The 23,333-nt window shown below is 46.8% G+C and overlaps 2 protein-coding genes across 4 annotated transcripts in view; both read right to left on the bottom strand.

Moving 5' to 3' along the window:
* The window catches only part of PCBP4 (poly(rC) binding protein 4), a 40,357-nt gene extending 31,952 nt beyond the window's left edge, over nt 1–8,405 (bottom strand). Inside the window, exon 1 of one of the 2 annotated variants that reach the window (XM_060271519.1) lies at nt 8,361–8,405. The gene's annotated coding sequence lies outside the window, so the exon portion shown is untranslated. Of the gene's footprint in view, nt 1–8,022; nt 8,291–8,360 lie in introns of those variants that run through there. The other variant, XM_035106083.2, reaches the window with a different exon arrangement.
* A 5,418-nt stretch (nt 8,406–13,823) lies between these two features.
* On the bottom strand, nt 13,824–21,336 carry LOC118080608 (putative protein-lysine deacylase ABHD14B). Of its 2 annotated transcripts, none has more exons than XM_035106085.2 (4): nt 21,178–21,336; nt 18,955–19,196; nt 17,412–17,653; nt 13,824–15,590 (listed from the first exon to the last, which is right to left on the bottom strand). In XM_035106085.2, exons 2-4 carry the CDS (start codon nt 19,166–19,168, stop codon nt 15,408–15,410), a joined length of 639 nt encoding a protein of 212 aa, XP_034961976.2. In that variant the 5' UTR covers nt 19,169–19,196; nt 21,178–21,336; the 3' UTR covers nt 13,824–15,407. The 2 variants fall into 2 exon arrangements, with proteins under 2 accessions (XP_034961976.2, XP_034961977.2); XM_035106086.2 differs by having other exon boundaries at nt 15,378–15,590; nt 17,399–17,653.
* Between the last annotated feature and the right edge of the window lie 1,997 nt (nt 21,337–23,333).

Raw genomic sequence — 23,333 nt, 5'->3', positions numbered from 1 at the left:
TGCCTTATCGCTCGAGGGATGCAGGTAGGATAAAATTTCAAAAAGGACATTAGAGAAAACTATGAAAGCACTGCTATTGAATTCTGGGGGAAATGGTAATAAATAAACAGTCCTTTTCTTTTAAGGGATACATGGCAGCCCCAAGACCTCCCTCCTTATGAAGTTCACAGTCCATGCCTCTGTAAATATCACAAATAAAAAAATCCTGAACCGAAATCACCTGTGAGTTATCTGACTCCGTCCAAAATCCCAAGCCTAAGGCTACAATCCTAAACATACTTACTGACTAAGGAGTAAATCCGATTGAGCCCACTGAGATCTACTTCTGGGTAAGCATGCTTAGGATTGTGCTGCACAAATGAAAAAGTGGCCTGATTTGGCTTTCGTTTTGATGCTGAGTTGCCCTTTCGAACGAATTCTCCCACCCCTTGAAAATTAGGGCAAAGTATGGTAAACTCAGCAAGCTAGATGGGAAATCCCAGCTCCGGCTGTTGCTGGGTTCTCAGAGGACGAGGAGAGCAAGGATGATACAGATCGTATGAGCAACTGGCAGCTTGAAAAAGGAGCAGATGGCATGAGTGACAATATCTGCCAATGGAAGGGATCATCAGCCCACGCCTCTTATTAGTGCCTGATCCATTGACAGCACTTCGGCTCCCAGGGCTCAGCGCAGCTCTCCATCAAAGCACCCTGATTAATTGGCAGAGGCTAGGAAGCATGAGGAGAGGGCTATATTTTATCCAGCTAAAGAAACAAGCAGGACATACTGTGTGCCCTTCCTCCAAAGCCCCCATTGAGCATGCTGAAGCCTTGGGCCAGAAGCCACGAGGAATAGCTCTTGTTTACCATCATAAAGACACTAAACTCTTCTAGTCGATGTTTTTCTGCTTCGCACATTACTGGTTGAGTGTTTGCAGGCACAGGGGTCACTTCCAGACTGTTGCTATTTTCGGATGGGATTCCGCCGCGCAAATTCAGGTTGCACAATTAAAACTGATTTGGTGCTCTTGCGCAACACACATGTTCCTTGCACCCCGCCCCACCCCAAAAACGGTCTTTTGTGATACGGCACGTGATTGTGGGGCGGGGGGGAGGGGAATGCACTGGGAAATATGGGATAACAATTGTGTCATGCAACATTGTATGACAGGGGTCAGCAAACTTTTTCAGCAGGGGGCTGGTCCACTGTCCCTCAGACCTTGTGGGGGGCCGGACTATATTTTGAAAAAAATATGAATGAATTCCTATGCCCCACAAATATCCCAGAGATGCATTTTAAATAAAAGGACACATTCTACTCATGTAAAAACACCAGGCAGGCCCCACAAATAACCCAGAGATGCATTTTAAATAAAAGAACACATTCTACTCGTGTAAAAACATGATTGGGCCGCATCCGGCCCCCGGGCCTTAGTTTGGGGGACCCCTGTTGTATGATGTCCCTGGCAAATAAATCAGAATGAATGCTCAGTAAATAGCTGACATGGTACAATCTCCCCACAAACTGTGCAAACAAATCAGGACGAATGCTTTAAAAAAAAAAGCAGTCATGGAAGACCAATGTGATCACCATCATATATACACCATAAAGAAATGCAATGCACACAAACATTTACTCCATAAAGTATGGAGCAGTCCTCAGATATTCCTATGAGCTGATATAAAGCTAGAGTGACTAGAATGTTGCCAAAGAAGCGACAGAATAGGATCCAAGCAATTCTTGCAGTATCACCAAATATGAGGGTAATTACTGCTCAGATAGTATCAGTATGCCATGACATAGTACCATTTGTGTTACATTCACAGGAAGAATCCATAAGCACTGAATGACAAAGGGATAGGGTGCAGATTCCTAAATGTTGAAGGGAGCAATACCTTTTCAGATCACCACCACCATATGGACACTTCTTTAGAGGCCAAACACTGCAGGACTAGACACATTGAGGCCTACAGGAGATGGATGCATACATGCCACATTAATTCTAGCCCTGAAATCCAATATATCTAGCCTTCTTCCTTCATGGAGCTATAGGGAAACCATACAAGACTCTACCCAATACTTGCTAGGTAGGGCTGGGAGACAACTCAGTCTAAAAGCCTGCCAGTCTGTGTGGACAATACTGAGCTAAATGGAGCAATGGCCTGGCTTGGTACAAGGCAGCTTCTACTCCAAAGTCCTGCCCTGATCCGGCATCCCTTTTATTTCTCAACCTCAAGTTGCTTTCAGATGGGGGTGCTGGTCATGCAGATGTTTTTCACAGCATCCGCACAACTCCATCATCACCTGGAGTACTGTGTCCAGTTCTGGGCACCACAGTTCAAGAAGGATACTGACAAGCTGGAACGTGTCCAGAGGAGGGCAACCAAAATGGTCAAAGGCCTGGAAACAATGCCTTATGAGAAACGGCTTAGGGAGCTGGGTATGTTTAAGCCAGGAGAAGAGAAGGTTAAGGGGTGATATGATAGCCATGTTCAAATATATAAAAGGATGTCATATAGAAGAGGGTGAAAGGTTGCTTTCTGCTGCTCCAGAGAAGCGGACACAGAGCAATGGATTCTAGCTACAAGAAAGAGGATTCCACCTAAACATTAGGAAGAACTTCCTGACAGTAAGAGCTGTTCAACAGTGGAACTTGCTGCCAAGGAGTGTGATAGAGTCTCCTTCTTTGGAGGTCTTTAAGCAGAGGCTTGACAGCCATCTGTCAGGAATGCTTTGATGGTGTTTCCTGCTTGCCAGGGGGTTGGACTGGATGGCCCTTGTGGTCTCTTCCAACTCTATGATTCTATGATCATCATAGAACCCAACGGGACCTCCTGATCATAGCATGTAGCTGGCAGGTGTTGAAAAAGGTGTTTCTTAAAGAACTTAGTTCCCAGACCACTTAGAACTTTGTACACATGTTCTGACCACTTGAGTTGGGACAGGTAGCTCATAGACAACCAGTGCAGTGCTTTGAGGATCTGGACTGGGTGCAGCTTCTGGGTCATCTTCAAAGGTGGCCCCATGTAATGCACATTGCAGTGATCTATACAGGGTTACTCTATCATATCTCACTTTAGAGTAAGGTAAAGGTAAAGGGACCCCTGACCATTAGGTCCATTCGTGACCGACTCTGGGGTTGCACGCTCATCTCACGTTATTGGCCGAGGGAGCCGGTGTATAGCTTCCAGGTCATGTGGCCAGCATGACAAAGCCGCTTCTGGCGAACCAGAGCAGCACACGGAAACGCCGTTTACCTTCCCGCCGTAGCGGTACCTATTTATCTACTTGCACTTTGACATGCTTTCAAACTGCTAGGTTGGCAGGAGCTGGGACCGAGCAACAGGAGCTCACCCCGTCGCAGGGATTCGAACTGCCGACCTTCTGATCGGCAAGCCCTAGGCTCTGTGGTTTAACCCACAGCGCCACCTGCGTCTCCTTAGAGCAGGCATAGGCAACCTTGGCTCTCCAGATGTTTTGGAACTACAACTCCCATGATCCCTAGCTAACAGGGCTGGTGGTCAGGGATCATGGGAGTTGTAGTTCCAAAACATCTGGAGAGCCAAGGTTGCCTATGCCTGCCTTAGAGCAATACCCCCAGCTTTTTACCCTATAAAATTATCAACATCATTTTGAGGGGGTTTTTTGGCCTTCCTGAAACATAATAAGGCAGCAAAATATCATTTAAAAAATACAACTTCTGAGCCAATTCTACCTCTAAGGCCTTGGGCTGAAAATGCTGAGCCCAACACTTTCTATCCATAATCCTTCAAGTAAGAGAAACCTCTGAATAAAACAGCTGTCCTCTCAAAAGCTCACACTGCGCATTTTGTAAGTGTTATAAATGTTGGCTTTCGTAACTAATGCTGAAAGTCAAAAGGATACCAGCTCTCTCTTGTCCTGGTGCTCCCTTCTAAACGGATTCTGGAGGAAGAAAACGAAGCCCCCTTTGTAATCTGATATCTGAAGCAAGTGGTTCATTCATGTGGTTTTGTGGTAAAGGAGCCTGCAGCACTGCTAGACCTGATCTTGGTATACTGCAACTTCATTTGTTATTTCATTCTGCAACCCTGAGAAAACTCCTCCCAGTTTCATTAAATCATCCACCTTTGACTAGGGGTGCATGGGCTGTTCGGGGAGGGATAGTACAGTGGGGGACACGTTGTGCTCCTTCTGGGGTAGTTTGTCCACTTTTGGTCCCCACACCCTGCACTCAGCTCTCACCTGTGACTCCTGGAAGCTGTCAGCATGCAACAGCAGCCACACCCTGGGAATCGCTCCGACTGACTGGCTAAACTGGGTGAGGGTACCTGACAGGTCTCAAAGCCTCAGTGAGTTAGGGGCTTTCTCTGAATGTGAAGACAGGCTCCAGCAGATGAAGTGGACGAGACTAATAGTGGGTCCAACAGTCAAGAAGGTGGTATCTGCATATGTGGTAGACAGAGGAAAGTGAGGGGCAGGTGGGGTTTGTCTACCTGGGAAGGTGCCCCATCTAGGAGAAGGAAAACTCTGATCCTAAACCGCTGCTGCTTTGCGGGATATCTTCAGGAGAAGAAAAGCCTAAGGAGTAAACCCTACACAAGTGGAGTCCCTACAACGGATGGATGGCACCTTGTACGCCTCCTTCCGGCAACTCCTGCAGCCAAGCTGGTGCCAAACACACTGCTTTCCTTTGGACCACATCAGTGAGGCCAAGTGGGGGGTTGGGGTGGACTTGTTGTCTGGGCAGCCCAGGACCTCCACACATACTTCCCAGGCTGTGCACTTTGGTGCTGCTAACACAGTGGTTTGGCTTTGCCCCCGGAAGCGCAATCCATTGCCTCTCGAGACAGATGGATGCCAGTAACAACCTAAGTGCTACCACACATTCAGCTAACTGTAAGGACCTTCTTCACCATTGTACAGAAGGAGAAACTGAAACACAGAGGTGAAACCATTGGTTGGTATATTATCTTGGCGGCAGAACCAAGATTAACACTTAGCAGCATGTTACCCCCAGCCAATCCTTTGCTATTTTAAAAGACCATTTGCAGCAAACTCCTGTGCATGTGTGCTCAGAAAGAAGTCCCTCTGCTTTCAGTGAGTGAGGTTATAGAATTGCAGTCTTACAAAAGCTTTCAGCCCTAAAGGGGGAATCAAACATGAATCCAGTCACCCATTGGAAGGAATTAAAAATAGAACTCTTTAGGGCTGCAGTAGCTTACCACTCTGAAAATAGATACCAGCAGCACGACTTTTTTAAAATATATATATATATATTGCATGGTAGTGGCAGCTATAGATCTTTGGATTTAGTTCTAGTCCCACCACCATGGGATAAAAAGACAATAAATCCCAAAGCACTTGGCGCCTTATGTCATCTCCTCAATAATGCATGTATGGTTCCCCCCCCTTGAGGTGTCTATGTTACGGATTGTATCTTAGCTTTGTACAAAGCCACTAGATCTCTCCTTCCATCTCTTACAATCGCGACCAGAGTGCACAAAGAATAACACAGTTTTAATAAGCCTCCTCCAGTGGAAGCTTGCTTGCGTGGGTAGCTTTCTCATTAATCCTCCCTCAACTCACCCCCAGCTTTCGCATGAGAGGGATCTCTTACTGGAGCATAAGAACAATTCCTGGTGTGTTCCCTGAATGGTGAAGAGGAGGAGAGTGGAAGCCCTTAGAAAGATGACCTCATAGCTGCTCTGAATATTGATGCGTAGCTCCCAAACTGAATGAGCAGGGCAGAGTTGGAGGATGTGTGGACTTAAAAGGACAAAGGGGCAAATGTTTGAGGACAAACGGGGAATTTGGATAATTCAGACAGAGCTGTAAAAGCACCATAGCGGGAGGATGACTTCCTTGGAACAGGGCTGTTACTGTAGAGAATGCCCTGCGACCTTCCCTAAGAGAAGCTCATATGGAAGAGGTTGTTGGTCATGTGATGAAGAGCCAGGGCTGTCTGGAAAGTTTTCTCCTGAATTAGGAGGCAGAATGAAGGAGGATGCTCTATTCCCAAAAGGCCGGGATCCTAATTAAAAATTAGGTTCATCAACTGCTGCAGAAGATCTGCTGGGAAATTCTGCTTTTAAATTAAGGATACGCCTTTGGGGAAAATCATTCCTGATAAGAAGAAGGTTTAGCTTTGCAACATGGTGGTGGAGTCGATGGAGACATCATTATATGCTTTATCTGTTGCCTGGAGAAGGTCCATTCCAGCATAAAGTGACATGGTTATGGTAAATTTATTCCTTCTGAACAGCCAGGAATAATATTTTACTTCCATCACCTCCTTCTGGCCCTGCTTTTTAGGGTCCTTCAGCTGGATAAAGGCAAAAACAACAGGCCATTTGGGCCCCTATTAGCTTCTCGTGCACCTTAAAACCTATCTAGTTAGGATTACTTACACAATGTTTCTTAACATGTTTACTTGGAAATAAGCCCTCTACACAGACTGAATATCCTTAGGCATTAAAATTCTTCTGTGGCAACCACGTACATTCCCCCACATACAGATGGAGCAATTACAGTACAGTATTGCGCCGCGAAACTTGCCCCAATAGAGCTCAGTACTGCCACTGCACTCATGTGCAAACCATTTCACCAAGTAAGAAAAAGCGTTCTGCATAGCCAGAGATGGAATGAGTAATTTTAGGCTGGTTGAGACAACATCCCTTGCTCTTGACTGCCCCAAGGCCATCTTTTGTCATTATTTTTGAATACTGTACCTACCTGAGGTTCTGGTCTGTATAAAGTGGCCAGAAATGACTGGAAGGGGAATGGCATTTGGTAGAGGTTGAGAACAAAAGGATGTGCATTGTAAAGAAGAAATGCAATCTGCTGCCAAACTCGGGGGTGAGCGGGGCAGGGCGGGGGGCAGGTGCTGGAAATGGAGGCTGTGTCACAAATGGAATGAGCTGGGCAGAGATTCATCACCCAACACGTCCCCAGGGATCTTACCACAATAGTAAGCTGAGCTCAGAAGTAGGCCATGCCAGTTTGGAGATGCGCGGGGGGGGGGGATGGATGGGGTACAATAGGAACAGAGGGACGCAGAAGTGTGAAGAGCCAGAACTGGGAAAAGGCGCGTTAAGTTGGCTTGAGGGCGCGCGCTTCGCTTCGCTTCGCTACTAGAAGGGCGCGGGTGGGGGAGGCGGGGGAGGCGCATAAGATCAGAAGGTTTGGAACGAACAAACACCTGAATTTTCAGAGGAATACATACAGGAGAGAAACAAATGGCATGAGGCAGGTGCTGAAGGTCAGAAGAGAGCTGAGAACGGCATGAGGAGGATCGCGGGGGGCAGGGGTGTCCAGTAAGTGCTTGAGGACGTTCGTAGGGTCTGGAGCTGGGAACGAAGTTTTGGGGGAGGGGGAACAAGCGTGCCCGATCTCCTCTTTGTCGTCAGCAAGGACACAGGCCGCTTTATTTATCCTCGGGAGTTGCAATATATCCCCCTTCATCCGCTGTCCCCTCACTAACTTGTCTTCAACCGCGGGAGGCTTCTGCAGGATTGCTTTCAGCCGCAGAAAGCGAGCGCCAAAGTTCAGGAGAGGCCTCGGGTGCCAGATCATGCCCGCCGGGTGGGTTTACAAATCTTCGGGGTTCCGGGAAGAAATGAACTCTCCCCGGCCCAAAGGAGGCTTTGGCCACGCCGGGCTTGGAGTGCGCGGGGTTGACGAAGCATCCCGAGGCGGCGCGCAATCTCCGATGAGGCATCGCCAGCGCTTTCTCCTCCGCGGCAGCAGCATCCCTTGCTCGTCGCTCCTTAGGCAAGTCGCTTTCGCAGAGGCGCACGGTCCAGATAGACGTCGGGCAAAACTTCGCCCCTCTCCCTTGCCCGGGATTCGGCGCGCTCCCCACCCCCACCCCCGTTTGCCAGCCTTGCCGCGCATCTTGCTGCAAAGTTGCTCTCGGCTTGTAGGGAATTTGGAGCGGGTGGGAAGGTGCTCCCGTGCCGGGGAGTCCTTCAGCGACCATCTCCGCGCAACTCCCCCAAAGTTGAGTACTGGGCCAGACCCGCGGGCGCGCTCACACGCCTCGATTCCCCCTTTTTACTTACCTTCGGGGTCTGTCCAGGGGGTTCCTTGCCGTGCCTCCTCCTAGTCCCACATTGTCAACCCGGAGAGGCGTCTGTGACAACTGGGAGTGACATCAGCCCGGAACAATGAAATCAAAGGCTTGACAGGCGAGGGAGGCCGAAGCCTCGGGACTCTTTTGCCTCCCCCTGCAATCCCGCCCAGCCTCCCTCGGCCCCTCCTTTGCTCGCCGGCTCCCTCCAGGATCCAATTACAGCGGATAAAGGAGACACTAAAGGAACAATGCACACTGGGTAAGACCATCTGCCAAGGACAGGGACATTCCACGCCCGCCCCCCTCCCGGCAACGCAGATCGCTCACCCTCTTTTGTATTTGGCATTCATTTCCCGGAAAGCGACCCGCCGCGGGCCCGGGCCGCCTGGGGTCCAGCCATAGAGCGAGGGCAGGGTGGAGCTGGAGGCTGGCTGGCCTCCTCCGTTCGGGCTGCAGGACTTGCGCTGCCTCGTTTCACGCTGCTTAGCGCTCGCCCTCCCTTGATTTGTTTACTCGAAATCCAGGTGGCCGCCTTTGCCTGCTTGTTGTCTGCCCAGAAGCCTGCCCTATTTCTTTTGGTCGTGCACTTTGGGTGGTTCAGAGATCTTACCCTTGCCCCCACTCTGTGGGCTCTCTCTCAGGTCACTGGGCGCTTGCTTCGAATTAATTGTGCGCGCCGCTGCAATTCTTTTAACTCAAGAGGAGGCCAATTGTTGGAAAGTGAAAGAGCCTCTGATTATCCACAGGTCACTCTCAATGCTTTTAAACTGACGTAGTTCATTCATTGGATTTCCTCACCGATTGAGTGCACAGTTTTGAGGCTGGCAGAGCCTGAAATAATTTGCAAAGAAAACCCTATATTTTCCCCAGGGTTTCGGGCTATTGCAATGAGCCACTCCTTTCCCTACTTTCGCTGCATCAACTTCATTAAAGTTGAGCACAATAACTTGTCATTAATGTCAAAAGAGAGGAGAAATGCCATGGTGCATTTGTAGCAGCACAACTGGACACTTTAATTTGCCCCAACTGCAACAAGACACATCTCCCACATTGGCCTCTACAGACACAGCAGGCGCTGCAACCTTCCAACAGCTTGGTCTCACTCCCAAAGGCACATTCTTCCATCCTCTCCTGAGACAGACAGATGCCAACAACGTTATTATTTGGGTACTCTTGATGTCTGTGTTCCATGCACACAGTATCTTCCCCCCCCATCATGGTTCAGGAGAATTTGAGGTACTTGATTATTACAGTTAACAGGGACCCTTTCTTAGCTAAATTTGTCATTGTCCAGCCAGCAGAGTGGGCCTTGTAATTAATTCAACTACCTGTTTGCAACAGAGAATAGGAGAGGACTGAGAATTTACAATGGAAATAATGAAGTGAACTCCTTAGCATCCCATAACAGCATCCTGCTTGCCATCCTGTAGTCATGCAACTACTGTTTAAGTGTATGTGTCTAGTTTAGCTTAATATAGAGTTGTTGGTGTCAGAAAAATACATATAGAGCTGATTCACATGTGCAGGTTAATCACCTGGTGGCTGCAGTGTCATCATGATGACATCCATGTGTGAATGAACCATTGTGGTCTTCCAAGCACCACAAGCATGTCAATCATCAGTCCCAAGCCCTATACAAGGAAAGGTGTTGGTGTTAATGTGTGTGGCTCCCATTTACTCATGCACACACACACACACACACACAAAGGTAAAAGGTAAAGGACCCCTGGATGGTTAAGTCCAGTCAAAGGTGACTATGGGGTGCTGCGCTCCTCTCTCGTCAGGCTGAGGGAGCCACTGTTTGTCCACAGACAGCTTTCCGGGTCGTGTGGCCAGCATGACTAAACCACTACTGACACAACAGGACACTGTGACGGAAGCCAGAGTGCACGGAAACGCCGTTTACCTTCCCGACACAGTGGTACCTATTTATCTACTTGCACTGGTACACTTTTGAACTGCTAGGTTAGCAGAAGATGGGACAGAACAACAGGAGCTTACCCTGCTGTGCAGATTCAAACCGCCAACCTTATGACCGACAAGCCCAAGAGGCCCAGTGGTTTAGAACAGAGGGCCACCCATAATGAACCTTTGCAATCTATACTACCTTGTCCTGTAAGAAAAGAGAAGGTACCTTGCAGAAATGCACCCCAATGCACTTGAATTCTCATCTTATGGAAATACCTGACAACCAAAGTAGTTGGGTGGAAGAGAACTGCTACAAATGCAAAAAGGGAGGGGAAAACCCCTCCCTGGGCCTATTTGTCCACAACAGAATAGAAACTGAAGCATGGAATGAAGAATGCCGTTTCTATCATCTAACAATTGCCAGCACAGCCTTGGCAGAGGAATGTGACACTCGTGTGGGATGAGAGAGAAAAGCTGCACAGTAATGTGATCTGCTGCTGCTGGCTACCCAAAGAGAGGAGTTGGGTGCGACTAACCACACAACAGGTTGTGTGTGCACTTCACCACAACTGCTTCGGAGATGGGGTGGGGTGGAGGGGGGAGAGTGAGCCTGCCATTGCTGTCAGTACACCCCATGACTACATTTAAGGCTTAGTGTCAAGCATCTGTCAGGATTAGAAATGGGCCAGCCCTGAACCTACTGTAAGGTAGGACTGTGGATGGCGGAAGCATTGCCTTGTGTTGATGATGGAGCCAAGTCAGCGTTACACAGAAACACCCTGTGCTTGTGGACAGGGCATAGATAGGTAAGTAACAGGAGCTTCCTGGAAGCTGAGAAGGGAAGGGACAAAGTGTGGGCCTAGGGCCATGGCTAGTAGAGGTAGATTTATTAACATTCTCTCTAGCAGTCCGCTAATGGCATGGTCAATGTGACTACTTCTGGGGCAACTCTATTGCTGCGCAAATGTAGGGAGACGGTTTGCCAATCCCTTGACTGGCACCTAGATGGTTGTCATTCATGGGGCTTCAAAATTCCTGAGCATAGGTCTGTTCCTAAAGAAAGGAAGTATTAGCTGCTATGAGAAAATGAAAGGGGGTGGTGCTCTTTTTTTGGACCAGAGATACTTGTTGGGTGGCTTTTATTTCTAGTTCTATTGATTTTACGATCATGTGTGGACATCCTGATGTTTCTTACCTCAGCTTCAAAGCAATGCAGCTACCAGTGTCAGTGAAAAACAGTAAGAGGCTACTCTGCCACAGAACTTTCCCCTTTCTAAAGCCACTGCAAAGTTGACTTTTCGCTTCTCAATTTCTAGCTGCCTTGAAAGTCAGGTATGTAACTGCCTCTCCAAACTTATTTCTTTACTTATACTCCACGTTTCTTTATGAAATAAGCTCAAAAGCAGCTTAACACCCCCTCCCCCCAAAGGTACTAAAATACATAAAGCTAAAATACTAAAATAATCCACATGACTAAATGCATTTTGTATAATAAAACAGATTCAGCATAAAAACGAGATGGGATTTTAACCCATGCTAAAAGCTCAGCAAAATTAAAAGGTCTTAACAGCTCACCTGAAGCTTAAACACAGAGGCTGTCCTGGGCTCTTGTGGTGCACCAGTGATCTCAAATGGAAAGCAGGGGGAGCAAAAACTACATTGGCGGGGGGGGGGAGATGAGAAAGAGGACAGCGCTCCTGGTCCTTTAATAGTGGAGTAGAAGAGGGCATTTCAGTTGTAGCTTGTTGGAAAGGGGTGCCACCAGGAAGGTGGGGGGGGGCTTTCCCCAGAGGGATATTTTCCCACAGCCCACTCAAACTGGCACCAGGCTTGCCTGCCCCTCCTTTACTCTGATATTTGGCCTTCAGCCAGTCAATGACTTCTGCAGCCTCAGCACAGGAAGCTGCCTTATAATAAATCAGCTCATTTCATCCATTTAGCTCAGTACCGTACATACATGCTGACTGGTAGTGGCTATCCAGGGTCTCAGATTGGGACATTCCCAACCCTATCTGAAGATGCCATGGATTGAGCCTGGGTCCTTCCCCCCATATACAGATGCTCTACCACTGAGTTATGGCCTCAGGTCCCTTTGTTCAAACTGCATTGCAGTTGTGGCTAGCTAGGTTCCAGGCCTGACACTAAGGTGGTCACACCTAGATGAATGTCTACCAAGGCTGTGTGAACTGCTGTTTGCAGGAAGGACTCGTGTTTTGAAATAGAATAGCGATAATTAATTGAGCTTCTGTTCTGCTCATATTCATTTTCAAAGTTCCGTGGACAATCCAGACTGCACGAGATTCTCTCCAGACATTTTAGTCTTGTTGAATGCCAGCATGAATAGTTAGAGAAAATGTTTTTTTTTCTAGAAATAAGACACCCAGCTAGCATCTCTTGGCCTGAAAATGCATTGAAGGTCACGTCACCTTGGCAGATTATATTCTTGGCCAATATACCGTAGCTGTTGCTGATCCTTGAGATTTGGATATCGCCCCGTAAGAGATACTTATTTCACACCGATGGTATTCCACATATGGCTCCACTCCACATTCCATTTACTTTGATGTGTTTTCGTGCCACAAAATTTCAGTAGCGAGGAACCCAACTTCACTGACATGCCAGAGCAGAGCACTCTCCCTTCCTTTGAGGTGCAGTCAATCCCAGTGCTTTAGATCCTAGCTATAGATGGAAGTTGCTGACTGTGTGGGAATCAGACTCCCGGACTTGCCAGCCCCCTGCCAGCAAATCCTCTGCCTAATAGGATAAAGTTTGGTTTTTGACAGCCATCATAGCCTTCAGCCAGTCAGGGTGCCATGTGACGATTAGAGTCCACCTCCCTACTTCTTACTGCTGGCTCCATCTGTCTGGTCTCCATCTGTGGAAAATGAGCACAAAGGAACAAGGCCAGGTGGCTCTGGAACAGCCGTGTGGCTGACTTTAACCTGTCTCCCATCTGTTCACCTTGGCCATTAGTTTGGTAATCCCCTGGGCATTTAAAAGAATCCATTTGTGCTGTTATTCCCTGGGCTGGCAAGCATTTTCTCTTAAGCTGTAGAAAGCTACAGCATCTAATTCCATCTCATGTGGATAATGGGAAGAGACAGTGCACTGATGATACAGGAAAGGTGGCAAGCAAAGCGACCACAGCTCAGTGGTAGAGCACATGTTGTGTGGTGGTCAGCCAGAACAGACCATGTGAGTCTAGATTGATAATGGCTTCCTCTGTGTTCTGCACCAGTTCTGCTAGTAAGGCATTTCAGCACCTCCCATGATTTGCCTAATTATATTTCCTATGAATCTCTCCTTCCTATACATTGTTAATTATGCCTGTGCATGAGCTTGCCTAGCTAGGCCCATTAGTATGTCTATCATTTCAAATCCCTATTACCCAAGGCTACACATAATTTTGAAGACTGCTAAGGTTGGAGGACCCAAGAACAATTTTGTTGTTGCTATAGCCATGCATCATGAAATCTGAGTAAGTGCACATTTACTAAAACTAGAAATCTTTCAATAGCCCTAAAGGAAATTTTAAAAACCCACTATTAGTTCAGATATTGTCTTTTCCTTACAACTAGATTCATCATAACTTGATCTTGACACAACTCCCAAGGCAATGGTATTTTCCAGTGTTAGGTTCAAAACTCACGTTTTGTGGACTAAATGGCAGACTGAGTTTTCTGGATTATAATCACAATGTGCTCCCCATGTCTATAAGACAACATGAAGACTAGTTCAACTAATAGCAAACATTATCCCCAACATTCCCACATTCTCCAAAAACATACTCCAAACTACAGTGTCAAATGTAATTGTGGAGATAGGGTGATTCACAAATGTGTGATTGAGCAACATTAGAAAAGAATGCATCAACAAAATAAGCAGATGTATAAATCAATGTTTTAATTGATTACAAAAATTAGTTTTGACAAAATGTATCATTCAGCAGAAACTCACCGGGAACCCAGGTAGAGCCTGCACAGCTGATTTAATTCATTTTCTTTATTCAACTTTTATTATTGGAAGTCTGCACTCTTTGCTAACTTGACAGTCCCTTTGATTCCAAGCAAGATCAAATTGTTCAGGTTCTGTATAGAGTCGCAGTGGTGAGTGATGCTTCCTCCCTCAGAGCACCCCCAACTCTTCCAAGGTGCATAGCAGAGATGAGGAACATGTGGCTCTTCAGAGGTACTTGGACTCCAACTTCCATCACCCCCTGCAAGCATGGCAAGTAGAGGAGGAGGATGGGAGTTGTAGTCCCAACATAAGGAGAGCCACAAGTACCCCAACAATAGTGTTCAGTGCCATTGCATTTCTTCCTTCTACTATTGCAACCTTAGACAAACAATACTCTGACGTATCCCATATGTTAAACTTCTAAGAAGACTCCCAGAACCATCTAGTCATTTAATCACCAATGAGAGTGATAAGCGTAGAGCACAAGGATGTTTCAAAATAGGTAATCACATGTTCTTGCTGGGCTCAGGCAGAAGAGGTGATAGTATTTAACATATGCACATTGTTGATGAGCTGCAGTCCAATGCAGAATTTCCCTGGGGGTAACTTAATGGGACTTCTGAGCAGACATAGGTACCAGATTGCACTGTTAGAAAGGGGAAGCCCTGGAGATGCTAAAGGTTTTGACATATAAAATGATCCTCCCTAAAATCACTGAGTCAGCCTTAGTCCTGCCCTCTAATAATTGCTGACCACAAAGCAGCTGGCTGCCACCATGCGCGCCAAGAATACATAGTCTTGCCAACCCAAAGCAGGAAGAAACAGATTCTGACAAAGAGATGGTGTGTACACCACACAGCAGTGACATAGCAAAAGGTTCTGAAATAAAGACAGATGTCCCCTGGCAAAGATGTCAAGGGCAAAGATAGCTAAGAGTGCCACAGAGCAAGGCGGGCAGTCTCTAAAAAAACTGGTTGGTTGGGGAAACGTACATTGCCCCACCTTCACAACATCTTTCTGAGCTCACTCAGCATGCCGGTTTGTTGCCTTTTGTGTTCGTTTAACTAAAAAGAGGGGGGAATTTCACAATCATGGGTGAGTGTGATGAGGAAGAGGTGGATTTCACGCCAAATCGTGAAATGGCAATTTTACCCTGAGGTGCCTATGTGCCTGTGTAACAGATCCGTATTTATATATTAGGGTGACCCAATGAATCCCATGGCCAAGGAAGAGCAAATGGGTGGGTGGGTGTCACCCTGGATATGCAATTAATGGAACACGATTCTATGATTCTGTTAAGCATTGGGCATGTTTTGGATGCAGCACGATCCATCTGCTAAGTATTTTAGTTCTATAATTATTGGGTAGTCCCCAAAGGACTTTGTTCCTGTTCAATTGCAGACTGATTTGCAGAAAGAGAACCCAGTACCCAGGAAGCAAACTCCAGACATTTGTGGAAGCCACTGATCATTGTGGGTTGGTTGGGAGCAGGCCGGGCCAGTTTGCTCTTCACTCTAAGCTCTTCAGGAAGTCTAGGAGCCCATGGTGCCACTCATCTGGCTTGTCAAGGTAACAGGCATGGCCTGCCCCTTTCATCAGCATCACCTTGTGATTAGGTAAGTTCTTCAGGTGGTTCAGGCTCACTTCCCCCAGCTGGGCATCCTGGTCCCCATATACGATGAGCGCTGGTGTCTAGGTATGGGAGAGGAGAAGTCAAGTCAACAAACAAGGAATTTCTCCCTTCTTGGGTGCTTTCAACAAATATCTCAAGTGAAACACAGGTTCAAGGTTGGAAATAACTCTATACACATATAAACTGTATTGTGCACAAGCTCAGGAACTCTGCAAAAAGCACAGTCCTCAATCATACCCATGTAGGGTCATTTTTGTGCATGTGTTGGTGGCAGAGATCACCACCCCAATCCTCTCCCCCCACCCCGCTCCCCCTAGATGTTCAATTTACCTATACTAAATGTGCAAAGGCAGCTTGTGTCTCTGCTTCACTGTAATTGGCTTGATCTGTGCCAAACAAAAAGTTCATGAAGCTAATATGTGCTTGCTGTCTCTTTGATCTCTGTGTTATTCAGTGTTTAAACCTTTATTAATGGTATTACTGCTAGCAAAATTATCCTTTCCTGGTTGCAGTACCTTCTCTTAGCAAGGAAAACAAACCTCTCCCACATTTTAAATAGCTCAGAATCTCTGCGGTAGAGATGTTCAGGATTCACAGAAGTACAGAGAATTCCCACTGCTGTCAAAGCTATTGTCTTACAGGGTTACCAGGGCTAAAAAAAGGTCACATTTGCAAGGGGAGATTTTGCATTTGCCAGCCACATTTGCCTGGGCAAAGGCACACCCCAGAGATTAATAGGAGGAGGAGCTTAAAATATGAAAAAGTGAGGAATTTGGATAACAGTCAGATCAAGTGCTCTGCATTTGCAAGAGACATTACAAAGCTACACTTACAGTTTAAGGAACGCTCAGAGATTTACAGCAGTTACAATCTAATCCCTCTTGCTTCTAATGATGCATTTTCTCTTCCGAGTGTAGAAGCAGACTTACTTTCCTTGCTCATGTAAAAGAGCACACTTACTCCATCAACCCACTAATGGGGAGAAGGCTATCACAGCAGTTCTTTTTCTCATAATGGCGAAATGATCCCTGCATCACACTATCCTTGGAGCAGTCCTTATGAGATGATAGGCAGTCATTGCAGAAAGAGAAAAGCGAACAAGCTTCCCTGTTTATGTTTGTAGGTCTGATTATAGGCCTGCTTTGCATCTCTGAAAGCAGTTTTGTGCCTGAGAACGAAGCAGTAGGCACTGCCCTCTAGTGATTAGCTCAGGAACCCTTTCCCTGTTGTATGCAATTGCTGACACAGACGTACTTTCGAAGTCGAACGAAATCCGTTCCAGAAGTCCGTTCAACTTTCAAAATGTTTGGCTTCCAAGGCGTGGCTTCCGATTGGCTGCAGGAAGCTCCTGCAGCCAATCGGAAGCCGCATCGGATATTCGGCTTCCATAAGAACGTTTGAAAACCGGAACAGTCACTTCTGGTTTTCGATCATTTGGGAGCCAAAACGTTCAGCAACTAAGCTGATCGAATTCCAAGCACTACGACTGTACTGCTGTTCTCTGTATTCCCCCTCAATTATTTTTCAATGCCTTTTAATTTCCAGGGCTGGCGTCAGAAGTCTGCACTGCAAGGCACTGGCTGAGGTCCATCCTCGTGCATAGTCATTTGCCGTCTCCAGGAAAATCAGCAATGGCAGGACTAAGGAAGAGGTGCTGCCGTGCCCTTGCTTTCTTATTCTGGTCAGCAGTGCCAATTGGGCATGGACAGAGAGGGCTCTGAATGAGCCAGGAGGTGGGCCCACTCAGGTCATTTTGTCCTAGGCGCCCCCCAACACCTGCAGCTGACACTGTTAAGTACCACTGGCCGAAACAAGACCTGCCCCAGTTTTAACCTCAGAATCCCCTTCCCTCTCCATGCCTAGCCACCAGGCAGACGTACTTTGACACCGGCATATTGTGTGGCTGAGAACTTCTCTGTGCAGATGGGCGCCACCGGGACATAGGCTTTAAGCATCTCACTGTGCTGGAAGAGGAACGGAAGCGAATACATCCCGCTGAGAGACGGGCTGATCACCACCGCCTGGTCTAGCTTCAGGGCCTCAAAGACAGACTTCAAGAAACTGGCTGGTGCTGGCTCTCCGACAGGAGCTGGGGCAGTAGCCTCTTTGGAACGACCTAATCCTGCACCGCAAGAAACAAGACACTGCACGTCACACATGTTCCGTGGGAAGGATGAATCCTGATTAAATTGGGTGGAGGAATGAGAACAGGGTGACATTTCAGTGCTAACGAAGCAATGTGGCTGCTGGGGGGGGGGCGGGGAGCACAGCCTTGCATGCACAAGCAGCACCAATCCAACAATGAACATGCACCTGGAAGCTCCCATTAGGCTCTGTTTCGCATTAGGCCTGGAATTACACCAGCTTACAAACTGATTTGAGGGGAAATCCTTCCAGTAGCACCTTAGAGACCAACTAAGTTTGTCATAGGTATGAGCTTTCGTGTGCATGCACACTTCTTCAGATACTGGAAGGATATTTTTTTATTTTGTTTTGACTACATCAAGCCAACACGGCTACCTACCTGTAACTAGTACTATGGAAGGCACCACATTGAGCCGCATGATTTGAGGGGGACTGCCAAACCAGGGTCTCAAAGCATGCTTTGAGACCCTGATTTTGAAACCACAGTTGAAACTGCTAGGTTGGCAGAAGCTAAGACAGAGCAACGGGAGCTCACCCCACTGTGCAGATTCAAACCGCTGACCTTCTGATCAGCAAGCCCAAGAGGCTCAGTGGGTTAGACCACAGCGCCACCTGCGTCCTGAAATGGGGGAAACAGAGGGAAGCAAAGCATTGGGTGAACAGGGAAGCCAATAGCTGGTTGTTTCAGTTATACGGGCTTAATCACAGGCTCAGTTATAGTGGGGCATGGGAATTAGGACAGGGATGGGGTTGCTGGACTTTGGAGGTAAATACATGCTCATCCTGGATCCAGCTGTTATGTCTGAGTTCAGGTAACATTGATAAATCACAGTTATGGCCATTGCTGAAACTTCAGAGGACTGAAGAGGACGCAGCTGCAGAATGGAGATGAAGCTCACCATTGAAAAACAAAAGCAGGTGAGCAGCCCGAAACCTTGGTTTGCCTGTTATACCCAACTAAACCCAAGCATAGTTTAGGATATTTCTCTTTGGTTATGACATTCATGGCTTGGCAAGATATCTGAACTGAGCCAAATGTGTATTATCACAACCCAAAGGCACACACACACTTGCATGACAATTTTTGCACATGTTCTTCCATACATGAGTGAGACTTACCACATTGTTAAAAAGCAAAACAAGAACGAGGGCCTGGATATCAACAGCAGTTTTTTGACCCTGAGAAAGGGCCAGGTTCTTACATTTCAAATTAGAACTGCACTGGAGTCGCCCACAGGTGTGGAAGTGATCCCTTCACCTGTCAAGATCCAGACATACCTGGCAGGTCAACAGCCACAGCGCAGTATCCGGCTTCTCCCAACTTAGACAGAGTCTGCAGGTTTAGCCATGTCTCTGAAGAGAAACGGATGCCATGAAGCAGCAAGACAGAGAACCGGGGGCTCTGCTGAGCAGGCTGGATCTGCCGGTAGAACAGCGTTTGCCCGCCCACTGTGATGGTACTCTCGGTCAGTTGTGTGGTGGTAGCAGCCATCACTGCCAAAGAGGGTATTCTGGGAAGCCTGAAAATGAGAGCACCAAACAAAAAGAAGAAAATGGAACAAATAAATCATGGGTTGTTTTTTTTAAGAGGGAGGAGATGACACTACTTTATTTTCTGGCTGACACAGCTGGCACAAAATGGTGTGTGCAGAAGTGCTTACATTTAAAGTGTTTAAAGCCCTAAATGACTCAGGCCACAAATATTTGAAAGGCTGCCTCCTTCTTTGCAAGTCCCTCGGGTGCTAAAATCGGTGGAGGAAGCCCTCTTGGTTGTTCCACTGCCCTTAAAAGCTCAGGGTGGCGGCAGCCAAGGAGAGGGCATTCTTTGTGGTGGCCCCTAGGTCATGGAACTCCCTCTCACAGAGGTGAATCTTGCATCTTCATTATACAGCTTTAGGTGAATGCTTATCCTGGCTTTTGACACCTGAGGCAAGGGATCGTTCATTAGTATTGTAGGAACTGCAGGAGGAAATGCTGGTGGGGCTTTGCCTCGTCTCGCTGCTAAGTTTTTTTCTGGTTAAAAGCCACCTTCTCGATGCTTCTTTCCTCAAACTGGCCACAGGTTTGCAAGTGGGGGGGCAATAAAATGTTGAGCCACATGTGCAGATAGGTGACAGCTGTATGTGTACTGTGACACCATTGAAAAGCATTGTGTGTAGATGGAGTGGGAGAACTTTCAGATCTGCGGTGGGCCAATTCACACGTCACCTGAGTTTGCATTAACCAGAACGAGGTTTGCAGAAGCCTGCTCACAAGGAGAGCTCATTTGTACAGTTCTTCTCCCTTCAAATCTGGGCCTGTTCTGGTTTGCTCTGCAATCCAGTTAACAATCTCCTAGCTCAAGATCTGACAGCGCCCTTTTATGAGCCAGTGCTACTGCCATTTCATCTCCTTACAAACTCAGAAGGCAAACAATGCTTTCACCATCTCACCTAGTTCACCTCACATCCTCTGGGGGTTCAAAGTATCCTGAGCTTGTGTGTGGAGCAAAGGGGGTAGAAAAGTGGTGTGTGTGTGTGTATGTGTGTCTAATCCAGGCATGTCAAACCTGCGGCCCTCCAGATGTTTTGGCCTACAACTCCCATGATCCCTAGCTAGCAGGACCAGTGGTTGGGGAAGATGGGAATTGTAGTCCAAAACATCTGGAGGGCAGCAGGTTTGACATGCCTGGTCTAATCAAACAAACGGGAATCATGTGTAAAGAAATCAAGTGACATGCATCGTGCAATCATGTTTGAATCACCAGTACTTCTCTTACTGCAGTGGAAATACTGCGAGAACTAGGGTGTAATCTGCTGTCATATATAATTGTAAAATAATGCAAGAGGTCGGGACACCAAAGTGATATGAGACACTGGCAGGACTAAACTATGCAGCCCATTTTCACCACCAGCATATTTCCAGGGGACATTTTAAATAGTGAGAAAGAGCGCAAACAACCTTTGAGTATCTGTAGATCATGTTCCTCACCTGGGATTAGGGAAGTGGGCGTAGCTTTCCAAGCAGCCTTAGTTTCACACACTGATTTAGCGTTTAGTCCAGATCTTATTAACTCATGTGTGCCTATTTACACAAAGGGCATTCACATGGTACATTCAAGGAGTGTACACTCTCATTGCCAGCATACACAGATAGCTGAGCTGTATAACTCAGGAAATGCACACTTGGTTCCACAGAGAGGTAACTTTTGAACAAGCCTGTAGGGTGGGGGAGAATTTAAGCGGCCAGGATTCATTTTATGCAATTACATTCTGTATGTCTTGCAAGCCGCTTGGGAACTCAGCAAGAAGCAAGGTGCTCTACTCCTTAAACTCGCCCTGCCTGGGTCTTTCCTGCACCTTCTTATGAGTACATGGCGAGGCGGGGAGAGACAGCTAATGAACTTTGCCCCGTTTCCTGGCAGCTGCAATGGAATGGCCAAGTTACCAGCTCAGAACGGAGGAAGAGCTCTTTGAGACGGCGAGGGGACAGGCAGGCAGAAAAACGAAACAACCACCTTACCCTCAAGTTGCTCCCTTTCCGAAACAAAGACTGGAAGCTTCGGGAATGCGCCACTGTCCGTCGTGTCCGATCGAGGAAAGAGTTGATGCTCCCCTCGACTTCCGGATCCAAAGGTACCGTCGGAAACCCGATGAAAGAGAGCAACGGGGGCGGAGGCTGGAGGGGAGGGACAAAATGTGGAAATATACAGCATTTCTAAGCAAAGGTTCGCGCGAACACTAGCGTCACCTAATGGACACCAGCAAACTAATATTGACAAGTGATCTACGACGAGCAGCCTAAACACCGGGAGGTACGCAACAGCTGGGCGTCCGTGCGCACGTGGGCTGCACTGCACACAGATCCGATTTTGTCCCCCGGCGTGCGCTCTCGCGCACTTTCGTCCACATATGCGCGCTTTCTGTTCAAATTTGTCTCAGTGTTTCCCACCCACTTTTGTGGGCCGTGCTTGATGGGCTATAATTGGCCGTGTGTGATGTCCCCTTCTCTGTTAGTACAGTACTGGATACCTAAGGGCATGCATGGGGACATTTCTTCCTTATAATTTTTCTGGAACAGTGCAACAACAAACTCCCACCAAAGCCAACATTTCAAGCATGCTCCAAGTAGGCAAAATGGCCAATTAAAAAATAAATAAAAGTGCAAGAGTAGTTTCAAAATTTAAAACAAATGCATGTGTATGCCATGCACGGCCGCTACATAGAGTGAGTGGCCCATTGCCAGTGGAAGGAACAGCCACGCAGGAGCAGGTGCGGGCGAGTCAGATCTTACCTTTTTTTCCCCTTTCTCTTTTTACCTGCAAGGGCTTTGTTTTTGCTTGCAATGGAGCTATTTTGAACAAACGCTGTTCTACAGAGTGAGTTATTGCTGCTGCTGTTTTTTAAAAAAATACTGGGTGTGTGCCTTTGGCAGCAACCTGCAGAAGTACCTACCGGTAGTTGCACTGCATCTTTTTCCTTGGGCTGGTGGAAACAAGATGACTAGGCTGTGTTCAGGACTCAGGAGAGAATAAGATAATTTAAAGTACTTTGGAATTTATTTTTTTATAAAAAGCACAAGCCCAGACAAACTTGTTGGTTTAAAACATGACTTTGCAGGGAGTACCATATATGCCAGTGGTGGGAAAAGCTGACACTGAGTGGTGCCAGACCCAGAGACAAATGCTCTGGATTACCTAACCCATAATAAAGACATCCATTCATTTTTACAGCCCTTTCCGGTTTGTTCTGTAACTATGGTACCTAAGGGAGGGGGGGGGACACGCTAATTAAAAAGCCAGGTACAATAAAAGGGAAATTAACCGGGAGGAAGAAACTCTCATGGGAAGTGTAAGTTCAGGAAGTGTAAATTGCCACATAAAATGAAATCTCCCACCTGTGGTTTGAAACAATTAAAGATTTGAAGTGCTAAACTGAAATCAATTCCCCCCTCCTTTTCTTCTTAAAACAATCAACAATTCCAATATGTTGTGGAGGTGGGGGGGGGGGGTGATTAACAAAATCAACCCTCCTGGCAAATTGAGAATATCCCCTCACTCACCCAAGTTTAAGATATTCCACCATTCTTCAGTTTCTTTTTCTATGAGAAAAATGAGCAGCTCACATAAATGTAAACTAAGCTTTAATAATAAAGAAAACTGTAACAAAATAACACAATGAGAGAAACTTAAATGCTTAAGGAATGAAAGTAGGTAGATAGGGGGAATTGGAAATGCGAGGAAATTATGTAAAGAAGATAGAAATAATATTGACTTAATAAATATTATCATAAAAAGAGAGAAACTTAAATGCAACATGAGGCAAGTCTGAGGCAAGAAACAAGAAGATGCAGTTGGTCCCTCTAAACTGAACAGAACTGAGCTCACACTGTAAGGAGAGGCTGATTCAGAGCATAACACACAAGCCCTGCCCAGATACCAAATAATTCTACCATTCAAATTAGGCCCCCGTGTTTTTCTTACAATATGCTTCAGCATAATTTCCAAGCTTTTCTCTGAAACTACAGAGTCTAGGAACTTGGTTGTTCTCACATGGGCTTTCCATACAAACCACTTAAAGTATAATGTCACATGTATAATGCATGTGATTTGCTGCAAAAGGGTTGAAATGTGAGAATACAATACTGTGAGAAAACAATACAGTACACTTTTTCACGCG

This window comes from Zootoca vivipara, chromosome 2 (assembly GCF_963506605.1).
Source record: "Zootoca vivipara chromosome 2, rZooViv1.1, whole genome shotgun sequence".
In the NCBI taxonomy this organism is placed as follows: domain Eukaryota; kingdom Metazoa; phylum Chordata; class Lepidosauria; order Squamata; family Lacertidae; genus Zootoca; species Zootoca vivipara.
The sequence above is the reverse complement of the archived record's forward strand: the minus strand, read 5'-3'. Positions and strand labels throughout refer to the sequence as shown.